This window comes from Daucus carota, chromosome 5 (assembly GCF_001625215.2).
Source record: "Daucus carota subsp. sativus chromosome 5, DH1 v3.0, whole genome shotgun sequence".
NCBI lineage: Eukaryota > Viridiplantae > Streptophyta > Magnoliopsida > Apiales > Apiaceae > Daucus > Daucus carota.
The window spans coordinates 24,519,405-24,536,789 of NC_030385.2; the positions used below are offsets into that span (position 1 = coordinate 24,519,405).

At 38.8% G+C, this 17,385-nt stretch overlaps 1 protein-coding gene across 1 annotated transcript; it reads left to right on the plus strand.

The window, feature by feature from the left end:
* Positions 1 to 7,319: 7,319 nt before the first annotated feature.
* On the plus strand, positions 7,320 to 9,602 carry LOC135152817 (uncharacterized). Its single transcript, XM_064093927.1, has 3 exons — positions 7,320 to 8,501; positions 8,593 to 8,933; positions 9,036 to 9,602. The coding sequence occupies exons 1-3, from the start codon at positions 7,676 to 7,678 to the stop codon at positions 9,600 to 9,602; spliced, it is 1,734 nt and encodes a 577-aa protein (XP_063949997.1). The 5' UTR covers positions 7,320 to 7,675.
* Positions 9,603 to 17,385: the final 7,783 nt, after the last annotated feature.

Here is a 17,385-nt window from a genome sequence, read left to right on the forward strand (position 1 = left end):
TATACGTGATATATGCAATGAACTCTGAAGACTTGCCAAGTACTCTGCATTAATAAAAGAGATTACAATTAAATATAACAATATGTGCATCGGTTAAATTGTCTTATTCTTGATAATAATTAATATACAAGATTTATAATTCATACGTAATGATTTAGGTGATTGATGTCTCAATTTTGTGGTCCAAACGCTAATCGGCTGACGGGTGGTGTGCTGGAGACTAAATTTATGTGCAGATACACTGTGTTTACTAAACCCGTAAATTATCTATAATACTTGTAAATCTTAATGGACGTTTCCACTAATCTCCATAATTTAACTCCAGTCTGCATGCATATTATATGTAAACATGTTGGCAGGGAGTGGGTAAAATGTGAAAGTAGACAAGCAAGTAAACTTTCTCTTTTCTTATGAGACAAGTTTTAGGTTTGCCGACTTTTTTTTTTTTTTTTTTCACAATAAACGGTTATATTAAACCAAGATCGAAAGATACAAATCCGGATGGACAGAGTTTCCTTCGTTCAAGAAGGTATATCATCTAATCGAAAGTATGTACATACTCCGGATCCTTAGATAACATAGCCATTCAAGTCAGAAAGGATAACCCACAAAAAAGGGCCTCGTTAAAAAACCCTGTGGGAAAAAACTCAAGGGGGAAAAAGAGTGCCCTGCAAAAATTACATCGATTATAAAACAGACTAAAAATAGATGCCTTCTTTAATCCGGAGTATGTATCATTATTTCATCCACTCTCCTGCCCTGAAAAAATACAATACAAAAGACCATAATAAGCACATACCGACAATGAAATAATAAAACTAATTAATAAGACAGATGAAAAAGTTTAAAAACCCATAATTAAAGAAAAAATATAAGAATATAATATAATTTTTATTTAATAAAAGAGTAAATCAGAACTAATATTAAACAAAATAAAGAAATCTACACCAAAGAGATAAGAGATCTCTTTGGTTAGATACATAATAAAAATCCCATATGAAAATAACTGACATATATACTAACAAATATTTAAAATAAGAAAATAAAATTTGGATATTGAAAATATTGTTAAGATATATCTAGTCAAATATAAGACAAAATCTTATCAAACAAATGAATCACGATTATGCCTGCTTCTTATTATTAACGCAATACAAGTTTGGTACTCCCTCTGTCCCTCTCATTTGTTTACAGTTACTATTTTGGGATGTCCCTCTCATTTCTTTACATTACCATAAATAGTAAGTTTTTCTCATCATTACACCCACTATCTTCCCCCACTATCTCATATTTAACAATAAAACTACTATTACATCCACTACTTTCCTCCACTATCTCAAATCTATTATTAAATATTGATAGGTCCCACCACTTTACCCACTTTTCATCTAACTTTACTCATTTTTCATACATTGTCTTGGTCTCTGTGTCCCCTTCCAATGTAAACAATTGAGGGGGACGGAGGGAGTATACACCAATCAATCAACCATTAATGACGCTATAATATAGTACCTCATTAAGGCACAATAAATTTGGTATACACCAATTAATCCATTAACCATAAAATGTCCAAAAATCCATCATAAAATGGCAACAAGACATCATAAATGATCCTTCCTTTTACGGATACAAAAGCCACCAATTATGGCACAAAGACGGAAATATAATAATACTCTATTTTAAAAAATATAACTTCCCTAAACAATATCACTCTAAAATTTTGTCAATCAATAACACAATGACCCATAAGAGCATCTCCAACCATCTAAAACCTTTGGCTAAAAAGTGAGTTGGCTTACTTAAAATAAAAAAATTTAGCCAAGAGTTCCAAAAACTCAACTCCAACCATGCTCACCTGTTGTCTATAAATTTAGCCAACCTCCTATGGATGGCTAAATTTGTCGAACCTCTACAGGTCTGTAAAAAAATCTGTAGGAAGATTGTACATCATTTATTACCATATTGAACTGATATATTCTATTTTAACAATTTAAAATATTAATAACATACTATTTTTAAATTATAGCCAACCAATATAGCCAGTACCATTGAAGCAAAATGTCTTACAGGTTCAGCAAATTTTACATAATGTCTTGCATGTCTAATTTAGCCAACGATTATAGCTAACGCCGTTGGAGATGCTCTAATATTAGCACATGTGATGTAAAAAGCAAAATGAACGGTAAATTAGCAAAATTTAATGCTTAAACATACCAACTTATAATCTTTCCAATTTAAAAATATTGCACATTAATATACATACATATATATTATATAAAACCAAAGACATAAATAAAAGATAAATTGTTAACATGAACCTAAAAACATGTTAAAAAAACTAAAACTTCAGTTTAAAAGATCAAAACACACACTTAATACTCACACAGTCAAGAACACCAAGAACACATATCGAAATCTAAAATGACATGGTTTCAAAAAATTCTGGTCGATCAAACAAACCCGGTTAAGACAAAAACACTAGAAAATACCTTTGCCTGATCTACAAATTAATCAAAACAAATTTTACAAACCAGATACAAATCTATGATTTCGATCACTTGAAAAATTTATACAACCTAAACATTAGAAGAATGAATGTATAAAAAGATTCAATGGAGTAGATATGCTATGATAACATATACAACACAAACCACTCAAGCGATAAAACACCCAACACACATTTATTTCAGATCACAAAACGATAATCAAGAAAAAATCGTACCTTTTCAAGGAGACAGGGGACATCTTCGTTACATATAATATTAAAAGAAATAAATTTACCGAATCCAAAATTTATTGTTTCTTCCTCTGCCTCGTACTCCCTCCGTCCCAGTGAGTTATATACACTGGGATTGGACACGGAGACCAAGAAAATGTATAAGAAATAAGTAAAGTTAAATGAAAAGTGGGTAAAGTGGTGGGACCCATATATTTTTTAATAATAAATTTGAGATAGTGGAGGAAGGTAGTGGGTGTAATAGTGTTTTTATTATTATAAAATGGAGATAGTGGGAGAATGTAGTGGATGTAGTAGTGTTTTATATTATAAAAAGTTGCTATTTTGGGAATGTATAGAATTGATGGGACATCCCAAAAAGGAAACTGTATAGAATTGATTGGGACGGAGGGAGTATATGATTGCCTTGCTTTTCAATCTCTTTGAAGATCGAGATGATTGCCTTGTTCGAAAGAGACTTCTTGAAACTAAAATAAGTAGCATTTAGAACTACTCTGTTTATTTTGTGTAGATATTTTAATCTCATGTCAAATTCCTAATTTCTTAATTAGCAATTGCATTGATACCAGCTTAAATACAATATAAAAACAGTGAGCCATATGAATAAAAATATGTCGATTGATATTTTTTGATAAAGCATCTCATATTTTTTTAATTTTTAAATTGAGAATAATTCTCGGATCTAAATTCGAACAGTCTATTACCACTGGATAGGTTTGCCGACTTGAAGTACTCGGTTCACCTCTTTTTAGTCGTTCATTTTTCATTTTAGCTTTATAATTGAAGGTTAAAAGTATTTTTTTTTCTTATTTTAAAATTTTATAAATTATATTATAAACTAGATTGCAATGCTTTTATTATTATTATAAATTTTTTAAGATTTTTTAATTATATAATACATATAAACAGGGATGGAGGGATATTAGGGGCAGTGAGAGTACCTACCCAGTAGTCCCATCCTGGAATAGTTTAATATTTTTATTATATGAATTCTGTAAATGTAGTTTTTCCTCGTGGTTGAGGTATTGGTCTATACCAGAAATCATTAGCTATATTGAATATGTGGGTCTGGTACCGTCCTCAAAAATTTTGTCTCTAAATAATAGTTTATTTATGTGTTATTTCCCCTACTTAACTAAATTTCTAGATTCGTCTTTGTATACAAAATTTAGTCAAATTTTCATTAGTTTAGTTAATTTTTTTTTTTTGAAATTAAAATTTGGCACCTAAAAAGGGGCAGGGAGTAGTAGTAATAAACATTGTAAACTGAGTACGTGATTTGTTATGAAATGAGGTACTCTCTCCATCCCAAATTAGATGGCCCCGTTGACTTTGGGCACACAGTTTAAGGTTCATTGACCGTATAGCTACAGGACTTATTTTTAAAATTTTATTTTTGTAAATAAATATTTAAATATGAAATTTTTATTTACAAAAGAAAAAATAAAAAAATATATTTCGGAAGTAGACGGTCAATGCACCTAAAGTTACGTGCCCAAAGTCAACGGGTCATCTAATTTGGGATGGAGGTAGTATTATGCTGTAAATAAGATTTTTGTGACTTCAAGTACATGCAGTACGTATCCTGAAGGAACCATTCTAGTAACGAGCAAAATCATTAATTCTCATCAATTTCCTGCGATTTGCGTTTTTTTGGGTCATAGGGGTCAGTGGAATAGCTCGGGTGCAGGAGCAAGTGCAACAGGTGTCTTATTTGATATGTATATTGAATTACAGTAAAATTTAGGATAATTGATAATTATATTGCAGAAATAATCCCTATTTTCGATTGTCAACTACTTATCGAAAAAGCTCATTTTCAAATATATGTGTAAAAATAACACATTTTCGACCGTTCAGCAATTGATATGACATTCTTAATCTGTCTTGATTTTAATGTCCTACTCAGGACTCATTTTAGTTTTGATAATACACTGTTATTTTTCCTTTTATTTCCACACTTCCTTTCATACTTACACTTTAAATATATTGATATTTTAATATTAGGGTTTTGAATAAGAATTCTTGTTGAAGTGTAAGTACAAATATTGTCCTAAATTATTAAAATATTATATTTTATACTATTCATAGATGAATTATTAATACACTCTTTAAGTACAGTAGATTCTTGGATTTGCTCTATAATTGCATACTACAGAAGTACAGATTGTTATCTGAAGTGTTAGTTTTACAGGCGAGGGCCGCGAGGCCTCAATCGTGTTGTTGCAACAGGGAACTTCAGGGGAAAAAAGAGCTTTGAAATGTCAAGGAGCGCCTGATCACTGAATAATCATTTGACTTTTTATGACTTTTGCGTTCAGGAGTTTCACACGGACGCTGCTGTTTTACTGAAGCAGGGGGATTCGAGAAGAGCTTTTTTAGATAATTTTTATTTCAATTATAAAGAATCGTTTGGAGATTATTTATAAGAAGAAACCTGTTTTAGAAAAGAGTTGTTTTGCAAAGTTAATTTTAGAAGACCATACTTTCTCAAAAAGATAATTTTAGAAGTACTTTTAAATTCAAATTAGTTTTGGGGAAGTCCTTGTTCTTCCCATCACATTCATTTCTTAATATATTTTTTTCACTGTTCGGCAGGTACTGTAATGCTCTTATAAAATATAGTTAAATAATTTGTTTTTAAAATTTCCATTTTTCTGAATAAAAATCTAAATATTAATTTTTTTTAAAAAATAACTAAATTGTACTTTATAGAAATACTAAAATACGTGCTTCGTCACGGTCCTGATATATAATTCCAGGGACGGTGGGAATAATTGATATTCTTTTGTCTTTTTTTTTTTTTACAATGCAGGCTTATATGCCTTACACATTAGTATCTGTTTTTTCACTGCTTGACACGTATTTTAATGCTCTTATAAATTATAATTCTGTAACTTATTTTCAAGATTTTATTTTTTCAGAATAAAAAAATATACAATAAATTTCTATTCAAAACAGTTGTTGTAGAACTAAAAACGGGGGTGAGCGATTCGTGCTTCGGACTGGTCTCGATGTGAGATGCCTACGTATCTTCTGCTTGGAGAAGAATCAAGTCCAAAACGTAGTTCTAGTTATGAGGGGTAGAGCCCTTTATATAGGCGCTTCGGAGTCAGAAGTCGGATGGAAGTATGATTCCGTGTATCAGACTTCTTATCGAAGTAGGTTTCGAAGCAAGAGATAAGATAGAACTCTTATCCTCTTGTTGTTGACGTTTATCCGAACTTCTGAATATTTATCTGCTAGAATCAGATGTATTATAGAATTTAGACTCGTAACTGGACCTCTAACTGGACCTCTATTAATTAATTACGAAATTAATTAACATTTAAGAGCCTCAGGCCCTATTTAACTGGGCTTTAGTGTTCTTGGGCTTTTAATATTAAATATTACTTCTGACTCATATCATTTGCCCCCCAACTTTCGACAAGTTTTGTAAAAACTTTTCAAAAGTTGCTGAGTCCTCATCGGCTTTCTGAGCTCCTGATTCATATATCATGCGAGAAAGCTAACTTCTGCAAATTCCTATCGTCCAAGGTCTGAAGTTCCATAAATAGCGCAAGGATCTCACCGATCTTAACTACTTTGAAACAATTCGAGAGATGATTCGAATTGACTGTATAGTAAAGATAGCTCTGTTTCGTATCCTTCGGGATCGTACTTCATTTTTGATTGGAGTATCGGAAGACATGAGTCTTTCTTTTGATTTTTCGAGTCGTTTTCATGACACTACGAGTCTTTTTTATTGGTACAATAAGTATCCTTCAAAATTACGTTCGTAATGGTACTTTCGAGTACTTTCGTATTTTTTCAGGGCTAAATTCAAATTAATTGGAATTTTTATAATTAAATTCCAATTTTCTAGAATTTTTCGAGCCTTTAAATAATTTTCAAAATATATTTGAAATTAGGATTTCAATTTAATGATTTTCCCTGAATTTTCAGGATTTTTCCCATATTTTTTGAGGAATATTCAGCACTTTATGAATAAATCATAATTTACTTTCCATAAATATCCCTTCTTTATGTGTATGCTTCCTTGGCGTGGGTGTCCCACGCCAAGGAGACGTTTGTCTAGGCACGCCAAGGAAGACATGCTTCCTGGGCGTCGTTGGTGCCTAAAGGTTCAACAGCAAAATGCTTCCTTGGCGTTGGTCAACCACGCCAAGGAGGCATTCATATAAGCACGCCAGGGAAGATGTGCTTCCTGGGCGTTGTTGGTCCACCAGGATTCAACAATGATATGCTTCCTTGGCGTTGGTCAACCACGCCAAGGAGGCATTCACGTAAGCACGCCAAGGAAGGTGTGCTTCCTGGGCGTTGTTGGTCCACCGGGATTCAACAATGATATGCTTCCTTGGCGTTGGTCAACCACGCCAAGGAGGCATTCACGTAAGCACGCCAAGGAAGGTGTGCTTCTTTAGCGTTGTTTTGGTGCTAACTTGAACTAGTTAGATCCTGTGGGCCAAGATCTATATCTGTCAGGCCTAGGATATTTTTTTCTTTTTTGTTTTCATATATATATATATAGATATTTCTCATGTTCTTCTAGAACCTTCAAAAAAATTTTGAATCACATGGGCTTGCCGCCCAAACTCGGCCCATCCACCGGCTAGAAAGCCCATTTTACCGAATACAGGCAGTAACCCTAGGGCTTACCGGCAGTTGAACCGGTTATCATCCCTTATATATAGAGTGACTGAGGGACTCCTTTTCATTCACTATTCTTTCCAAATCTTAGAGCCCAAACACTTTCCCAAGTTTCTCTCAAATCTCTCTAATTTTTTAGGCAATCTCCAGGAAGATCCCAGTTTCCGGCCGATATTCAAGCGATTTTCCAGTTTCCGGCCGATATTCAAGCGATTTTCCAGTTTCCGAGCAATCTTCATCTCTTCTTCATCATTTTCTGGGTCTAGAGCATTCATCCGAAGAATATCAATGGCAGATTCAAGTTCTTCCCAACAATCACAGCTTTCCCAGCCCTCCAATGCTCATCCTCGCGCGAACCGAGGTAAAAAGAAATCCCTAGTTCATGCTAGTGTCTTTTCTCTTAGAGATTTACTTTCAGATTTTGGGGAAGCTTTTCCCAACTTGTTGCATTTAGAATCGTATCAGTTTCCTTCAAAATACGATCAAAAAGCCGTAGATACCATTGCTGTGGCTTTTGGGATAAATGGGCCATACAGGGCTGTGGCTCCGGGCCCAAATGATAGGTCTTGCTATCCAAAGCCCGGAGCCCTTAGGATTTATAAAGAAACTCTCTATGCCGGGTTTAGGTTCCCTCCCCCCATGTTTGTTGGCAGGCTTTTGGCTGAGGCCCGTATCTGCCCGACCCAACTTCAGCCCAATGGGTGGAAGTTCATTTACTGTTTTTTAGTCCAATGTAGGAAACACAATTTAGAGCCTAGTGTTGCAGTGTTTAGATATTTGTTCAAGTTCGTGAATGCACCCAACGATGAGGGATGGGTAAAAATCCAATATAGGAATGTGGCCCGTAGTATTTTTGTTTCTGACACAGCTCCTGACTCCCTCCCTCTTTGGAAAAAACAATGGTTTTATGTTTATATGGAGGGGGCCAGTTGGGAGGACTGTTTCTATTCCAACTTTAGTCGGGCCGAAGACGGGCCCGTTAGATCTCTTAAGTTGGGCCTAGAAGAAGAGGCCGCCATTCGCATCTTGATGGGAGACAACCTCCATCATTGCTCTCTGCTGCTTTCAGAGGCCTCACTTCAAGCACACGGGCTTAGTGATTTAGGCCCAAAGGGTATTCCCTTTTTCCTCTCGTTATTTTTATTTTTATTTTTCTTACTGGATTTGACTATGGGCCTTAACTTGTTTGTACGTTTCTTCCGCAGCCCTTGCCACCCTGGGCAATATTTTTAAGAAGAGGGAGACGGCCGCTTCGAAGGCCATTCCTGTGGAGAAGGCCCGTACCAAGCGGCCCAGGAAGGAGGGTGGTTCTCCCATTGTGGAGAAAGTTCCGGCTTTCATAGCCGAGAGGCCCACTGCTATCGATGAGGACCCAAATCCTTACGTGGTTCAGTGGGGCCTCTTAAACAAGGACACTATAGTGGGCGATTCTCGGGCCGCCGCTGAGTGGTCCAAGAATGTGGTGACCCCGAGGGACAAGGCCCACGTGGTCGAGTCCTCGGACGATCTACAGATCGAGCTTCTCGGAGCACAGGCTGTTGCTTCGGTAAAAAATCTCAACTTTACTTAGTGTTTTTGGCTCCCTTTTTCTTTCTTATGTTTAGTACTTAGAGTACTTTTTCTTGTGTTAACTTCTCTCTTTTTGCAGGTTAATACTTACCTCCAAGCGGCCCTCCACAACTTGAGGGAGGTGAGGACCGAGAAGACGATCGCCGAGCGCGATCGCGATAGATACCTCGAGTCCTCTACGGCCAACTTCGAACGCTTCCGTGAGGTGGAAAAGGAGTTGGCGATCGAGAAGGAGAGGGTTCGAACCCTGGAAGCTGAGCTGGATCGGGTCCGGACGGAGGCAATTGAGGACTTCAAGAAGTCCAAAGAGTACGAGGACTTGATGGCGGCCGAGTACGACGCGGCTTTCCCTGAGACCTTTAAGAGTTGCTGGGAGGCCATCATCGAGGAACTCGGCTCTAAGATTGAGGGGGTCACTTTGGAGAAGTTCCCCGTTCCCCCGATCCCGGGGAAGACCTCAGAATCCTCAGAGGACCTCGAGGAAACGGAGTTCGGGGACTCCCATCCACTCGAGACCCAGGAGGAGGAAGCGCAAGATGGGGTTGATTCCCCCATGGCCGAGGATGTGGAGAAGGAAGAGGAGGTCCCTGAGGAGGAGGGGAAAGCCAAGGAAGGGGATGACCAGTTTGATGATGGTTTACCCTAGATTAGATAGCCCTGCGTGGCTTTGGTTTATTTATTTATCTGGATATTTATATCAACCCTTCGGGGTTTAACTCTTTTGTTTATTCGTTAACCATATTTATCAAGTTAACTTCTTTTGCATATCATGCTTTTAGCTTCGAGCCTCATTTAGCACTTTTCAACTTCGAGTTTTTTATCCATATTGTTTCATATCTAGGATTTCCTTCTTTAAACATGTAAGTTCAATTTAGAACTTGTGAACTTTTCATCAACGAAAGCACAAGTACAAGGAAAAATGACTTGGATAAACATGCTATATAATCCTCAGGACTTTATTATTATAGTAAAAGAAATAACTATCTTTGGAAATCAACTACATGGCAGTGGTCAACATGACCTTATTTTTGTGGTAACTACTACCTTCTGTTATCACAGAATAGACATTAAATATAATATATCTTTAAGTTGGTTGCATGCCAACTTCTGGGAACTTCAACTCCTTCCAAGGTTTGGAGTATATATGAGCCATGGCCTGTGACATTCTTAACTTGGTAGGGGCCTTCCCAATTCGGAGCCATCTTGCCTTTGGGGCCTACCCCAGAAGCTTCAATTTTTCTAAGTACCAGATCTCCTTCCCGGAAGTATCGCTCCTTAACCCGTAGGTTATAGTAATAGGAAGCTCGTTTCTGGTTTTCCACAATCTTAGCATGAGCTTCGTCACGAATCTCATCAATCATATCAAGTGCAAGTCTCATACCTTCTTCATTGGCTTCTGGCTCATACTGCTGGACCCTGGAGGATGTATGAGTGATTTCAAGTGGCACCACTGCCTCGGCTCCATAAGCCAGCTGAAAGGGGGTTGCCCCAGTTGAAACCTTACAAGTTGTTCGATACGCCCATAGTATAGGGAGTATCTCATCGGCCCATGACCCCTGGGCTTTCTCAACTCTTTTCTTCAGTCCATCAAGGATTATCCTATTGGCCACCTCAGCTTGTCCATTAGCTTGAGGATGGGCAACTGAAGTGAAGCGTAACCCAATCGAGTAATCCTCACAATAACCTCTAAACTCGGCATTATTGAACTGAGTCCCATTGTCTGTAACCATGACTCGAGGTATTCCGTACCTGCAGATAATGTTTTCCCACACAAATTGAGCAACTTGCTTGGTGGTTATCTTGGCCAACGGCTTGGCTTCAATCCACTTAGTGAAATAATCAATCGCAACCAATAGAAACTTTCTCTGCGCACTAGCAAGTGGAAATGGTCCAAGAATATCCATCCCCCATATTGCGAAGGGGATAGGAGTATTGATAGATGTCAGCATCTCAGGTGGTTGTCGTACAACGGGTGCAAACCTTTGACAACGATCACATCTTTTTACATAGTCTTGAGCGTGCTTTAGCATATCTGGCCAATAGAATCCAAGGCGAGTTACTTTATGAGCTAATGCTCTTCCACCGAGGTGTTGGCCACATACCCCTTCATGGACTTCTCTAAGGGCTTCCCGAGCCTCATCCGGCCTCAAACATCTCAAATAAGGGATCACAAACGATTTTCTATATAAGGTCCCCTCAATGAGTACATACTTAAGGGCCCTTACCTGTAACTTTCGTGCTTCATCAGCATTAGGCGGTAGGTGACCGCTTTGTAAGTACAACTTAATCTCATCCATCCAAGTGGCCCCGGTGTCAATGGGGGCAACTAACTTTGCTTCGATACTTGGGGTTTTCAAAACCTGATAATAAACGCTTCCTGAACATACCTCATCATCGGAGGATGCAAATTGTGATAAGGCATCAGCCTTGGTGTTCTCCTCCCTTGGCACATATTCTACCAAGCATTCTTCGAATACTGCCATCTGGGTCTTTACAATCCTTAGATATTTCAGCATAGTCTCCTCACGGGCTTCAAACTCACCATTCACTTGGAAGACTACAAGCTTTGAGTCACCACAGACTTTCAAATTCTTTACCCTTAAGGTTCTAGCTAGACCAAGTCCAGCTATTAATGCTTCATACTCTGCTTCATTATTAGTGGTCGGAAAGTCTAGCTTAATAGCATATTCCACAGTAAAGCCATCAGGGCTTTTGAGCACAAGTCCTGCACCACTACCTTTTGTTTTTGAAGCCCCGTCAAAAAATAGTAGCCAATATTCTTTAGGTTTTTCTTCCTTAGTAGGTTCTTCTACCTTGTCTCCTTGCCCCCCGACTTCCTGGTTGCTAATGGTGCATTCAACTAGGAAGTCAGCTAAGGCCTGAGCTTTAATCGCCGTTCGAGGCTTGTATCGGATATCAAATTCTCCAAGCTCAATGGCCCACTTGATCAATCTTCCACTAGCCTTAGGGCTATGTATAACATTTCGGAGAGGTTGGTCTGTCAAGACTTCTATCTTATGAGACTGAAAGTAAGGTCTCAACTTCCTCGAGGCCGTAATCATGGCCAAAGCAAACTTTTCTATCACTGAGTAATTGAGCTCAGCCCCATGCAGAACCTTGCTCACATAGTATACCGGTTTCTGGACTTTGGATTCCTCCCGAACCAAGACGGCACTTAGCGCTTGTTCCGAGACAGCTAAGTATACATACAGGGTTTCGCCCTCTACGGGTTTTGATAAGAGTGGTGGCTCTGCCATATATTTCTTTAGATGTTCGAAGGCCACTTGGCTCTCATCCGTCCATTCAAAGTTCTTAACCTTTTTTAATGCTTTGAAGAAAGGCAAGCACTTGTCTCCTGACTTGGATACAAACCTTCCCAAGGCTGCAATTCTTCCTGTCAGTTTCTGAACATCCCTTACACTCTTTGGGGGTTCCATATCTAGGATAGCTTTTATCTTGTCGGGGTTGGCTTCAATACCACGCTTTGAGACCATCAAACCCAGGAACTTCCCAGAACCGACCCCAAAGGCACACTTAGCTGGGTTTAACATCATCTTATGCGTCCTCAGGACTTCAAAGGCCTCCCTAAGGTGTTCAAGGTGATCTGCTTTGTTCAAGCTTTTCACCAACATATCGTCTACATATACCTCCATAGTCTTACCAATCAGATGTTTAAACATCTTGTTTGCAAGGCGTTGGTATGTTGCTCCTGCATTCTTAAGTCCAAAAGCCATAACCAAATAACAAAATACACCAAAGTCAGTGATAAACGATACCTTGGGTACATCGTCCTTGTCCATCCGGATCTGATTATATCCGCTGAAGCCATCCATGAAACTTAGCATCTCATGGCCAGCAGTGGCATCTATCATCGTATCAATTCTCGGAAGAGGAAAACAATCCTTTGGGCAAGCGTCGTTTAGGTCAGTGAAGTCTACACACATCCTCCACTTCCCGTTAGCTTTCTTGACCATAACAGGGTTGGCCAACCATTCTGGAAATTGTATTTCTTCGATAAAACCTGCTTCCAACAACTTATCGACCTCCTGTTTAATGGCTTCTTGCCTTTCAGGGGCGAAGTTCCTTTTCTTCTGTTTGATAGGTTTCCTCACGGGGTTTACATTCAACTTATGTGTTATGAATGAGGGGTCGATACCTGGCATATCAGCCGCTGTCCAAGCGAAAACATCACGGTTGTTCCTCAAGAACCTCACAAACTCTTGTTTCAAATCTTCCTGGAGTAATGCTCCAACATAAGTGACCTTTTCAGGTTCTTCTGTATACAATTGGATTGGAACCAAATCTTCGGCAGGCTTGCCTCTCCTTTCCTCTTCTTCCCGGGCATCAAGGTCCTCTATAGGTAATACTTGCCCCCCGGCTTCTCCAGATCTTAATGCCCCAATATAACAGCTTCGGGCCATTTTCTGATCTCCTAATTCTTCCCCAACTCCGTTCCTAGTCGGGAATTTGATCTTCATGTGGTAAGTAGATGGGATTGCCTTAAAAGCATGTATTCCAGTCCTCCCAAGGATGGCATTATAGGTTGATGAGGCTTTAACGACCAAGAAATTTACCATGCACGTGGCTTGTCTGGGTTCGGTACCCATAGTTATCGGAAGTTGGATCATGCCTTCAATCTTGGTTTCCACATTGTTGAAGCCATATATAGGCATATCCGAGGGTGTCAGTTGAGTATCGGAGTATCCCATCTTTTCATAGGCATCATAGAACAAAATATCCACCGAGGCTCCATTATCAATGAGCACTCTCTTTACGGACGAGTTTCCAATCACTGGTGTAATTACTAAGTGGTCATCATGGGGGAATTTTACCTTCTCGAGGTCGACGTTATCGAATGCCATTGCATAGTCAATTTTTGCCCGCTTCGGGGGTTCTCCAACTATACTCATTACTTCCCTCGCATAAGCTTTCCGTGAATTACTTGAGGTTCCTGCAGCTGTAGGTCCTCCGGAGATCACGTTGATCACAGGCCCTCGAGGCTGGGTTCTCTTATCATCGTTGTCTCTTCCACGATTATCATTGTCTCGATGATTCTTGTCTCCATCTTTGGTAAATTTGGATAACTTTCCTCTTCGGATCAAGAACTCAATCTCATCCTTCAACTGCCGGCAATCATCGGTCTTATGTCCTGTGTCTTTGTGGAATCGACAATATAAATCTTTGTTACGTTTCTCCGGATCGGTCCTTATAGGCTTCGGCCATCTAACACTTTCATCCTTCTCAATTTCCAACAGGATTTGACTCCTCGGGGCGTTAAGCCTGGCATACTCAGTAAACCTCGGCCCCACCTTCTTTTTAGCAGGCAATTTTTCCTCATCTTCCTTCCGGGAATACTTATTCTCAGCATTATACTCCGTGTCATTCCCACGCTTCTTGAAGTTGGTATTCGGTCCCTGATTGTTCTGGGATTTTCTCAAACTCTCCTCCGCCTTTATATACTTTCCGGCTCTCTCTTGTAAATCGTTCATATTGTCCGGAGCCCTCTTGGCTAGAGATCGGCGAAAATTTTCATCAGTGGTGCCTTGTTGGAGTGCAATCATGGCTACCTTCTGATCTAGATCTGGGACCTTCAAGGCTTCTTTGGTAAAACGATTCATATACTCTCGGAGCGATTCGTTCTTACCTTGATGCAAATTCATTAGAGAGGCAGAGCTCTTGGCATGCGTTTTGCTTCCAACAAATTGTCCTATGAAAGCCCTGCTCAAGTCAGTGAAACAAGAGATAGAATTGGGGGGTAGGCGACTATACCAGTGTTGAGCCATCCCACTCAAGGTTTGAGGAAAAGCGCGGCACTTGATTGCTTCGGTGACGGGTTGGAGCAAAAGAGCGTTCATGAAGGTCCGAACATGATTAGCGGGATCACCCGTGCCATCGTAAGCTTTTATGGTTGGGAGCTTGAATTTTCGGGAAATCCTTGCACCCATGATTTCTTGCGTAAAAGGGGGAACCGGGTTATCAGGATCGCCTGCTGGTAACAAGTGAATTTGATTCATCACGGTTTGACGAGGGTTTTCATCCCTAGATTCCGGGGGTTGCATCCTTGCCTGGTCTCTTTTTAACCGTGCGATTTCCTCTTCATAGGCCCGGATCCTTTCCTCATAAGTTATTGGCCCCCGGGGCTCGTTAGTTTCTTGCCTATGGCGGCGTCGACGGTGTCGATCAGCATCTCTCCTCCTTCGAGGGGGTGTATCATGCTCCTGCTCCGATTCGGAAGAGTCGTAGTCAGTTACATGCACATAGTCATCTCTTGTGCCTCCACGGGTGGTTGTAGTGACCGTTGAGTAATGTGTGCCGGCGTCGGTGACGGTTGCTATTACTCGAGTCAGAGGGGGCAGCGAGCCAAAAGTCAGGGGAGTAGTAGTTTGAGCAATGATCGTACCAAGCGGGAGGGAGGTAGTTACAGGGGTCGATTCAGTCGAGACCCCGGTGGTGGTTCGACTGCGTGGAACATGGATTTCTGAACGTGGTCCGGTTGGATTCGTCATGGTTGTTGTCTTCTTCCCACAGACGGCGCCAAATGTTGTAGAACTAAAAACGGGGGTGAGCGATTCGTGCTTCGGACTGGTCTCGATGTGAGATGCCTACGTATCTTCTGCTTGGAGAAGAATCAAGTCCAAAACGTAGTTCTAGTTATGAGGGGTAGAGCCCTTTATATAGGCGCTTCGGAGTCAGAAGTCGGATGGAAGTATGATTCCGTGTATCAGACTTCTTATCGAAGTAGGTTTCGAAGCAAGAGATAAGATAGAACTCTTATCCTCTTGTTGTTGACGTTTATCCGAACTTCTGAATATTTATCTGCTAGAATCAGATGTATTATAGAATTTAGACTCGTAACTGGACCTCTAACTGGACCTCTATTAATTAATTACGAAATTAATTAACATTTAAGAGCCTCAGGCCCTATTTAACTGGGCTTTAGTGTTCTTGGGCTTTTAATATTAAATATTACTTCTGACTCATATCAACAGTGTTCTAAGAGTCTCCGATTTAACCGATTAATCCCCTGCAAGGTCGGCACCGATTCGATTTTTGAAATCCGATTAATCTTTATATATATTTCTTAATCGAAGTATATATGATAAATCATTAAAATTAAAATATTATATTACTTTAAATATGAATAATTATAGAGTTTATGAATATAGTAAATATATTAGTTAGTAAATAGCTAATATAATAATAACTACATATTAAATAATATTTTAATATTAAAATAAATCTGATTTTCACTCCGATTAATCTTTCTGATTAATCCTCAATTTCCGATTAATGCCTGAATCGGTTGCTCACCCATTATTTAAGTTGCCAACAGTGATACGCTAAAGACGACGTTAGTTTGGCTGACCCTGACACTGGTCTTTACCATCAGTCTGTCAGATATAATCAGACGGCACATATGTTTAAGGACTAAGATCTGCTACTACGCCAGCGCACGGCTCCTATTATGAATACCACAGAATATACATTTATGCATGTGCGACCTGTACTCGATACTCCCCGACATCCCTTCTTCTGCCCGCAGCATGCCTTCTCTCCGTTTCTTTTGCATTTTCGGAGTATAGCAACCGATCAAAAATCAATTAAATAAAAAATCAACTCTAACATACAAATCAATTCTAACATCACTCGCTTTGATATAACATAATATAGCCAACGTTGATTTTCTCTCTTACCGGATGGCTCACTAAAACTTTATCAGGGCTTGCTAATAGAGTATCAATTTGATTTAATAGCCTATTTATTATTGATCAAGAAAATGAAAATTAAATTATAAAAAAGGTGACAAAAACAGTGACAGAATGAGGACTAAAATATGATCACATCGGAAAAAGAACAAAAAATTATTTTATGATGTGAACCGCACCGTGCATCTCTCGATATAGTTGAAGAAGTTTCTTGATTTTTCTCTTTTAAAGAAAATATCTCACCACTCTTTGAAGAGATTGTAAGTTCATGTAATATGCTTTATTTTATAAGGGATGAGCATTCAACCCACCCCAATCGATTCCAATCCGTTCCCCGTCATGTCCGGGTCGGGAATTCGTGGAACTTTTTGGGATCGAGGAATCGGGAAGTTTTATAAAAAAGTTGGGGATCGGGCGGGGCAGGAATTCGTGTATTCCCGTCATGATCCCCGACCCCGACTGTGTATATATGTTAATATTAAATATTTTTTATAATATTATTTGAATTAAAAAATAATTTTTATATTTATTGATCGATTATGATTATATCATATCATAATATAATATATTTTATAAATTTAAAATATAAAATATGAGATAATCTTATTTTATTGTATATTATGAGTTAGTAGTTTGTTTTTAAATTAAAAAATATTATATATATTATAAAATTATTTTTTATTTTATAAAAAACTAGAATTCCCCGAATTCCTGCGGGGATCC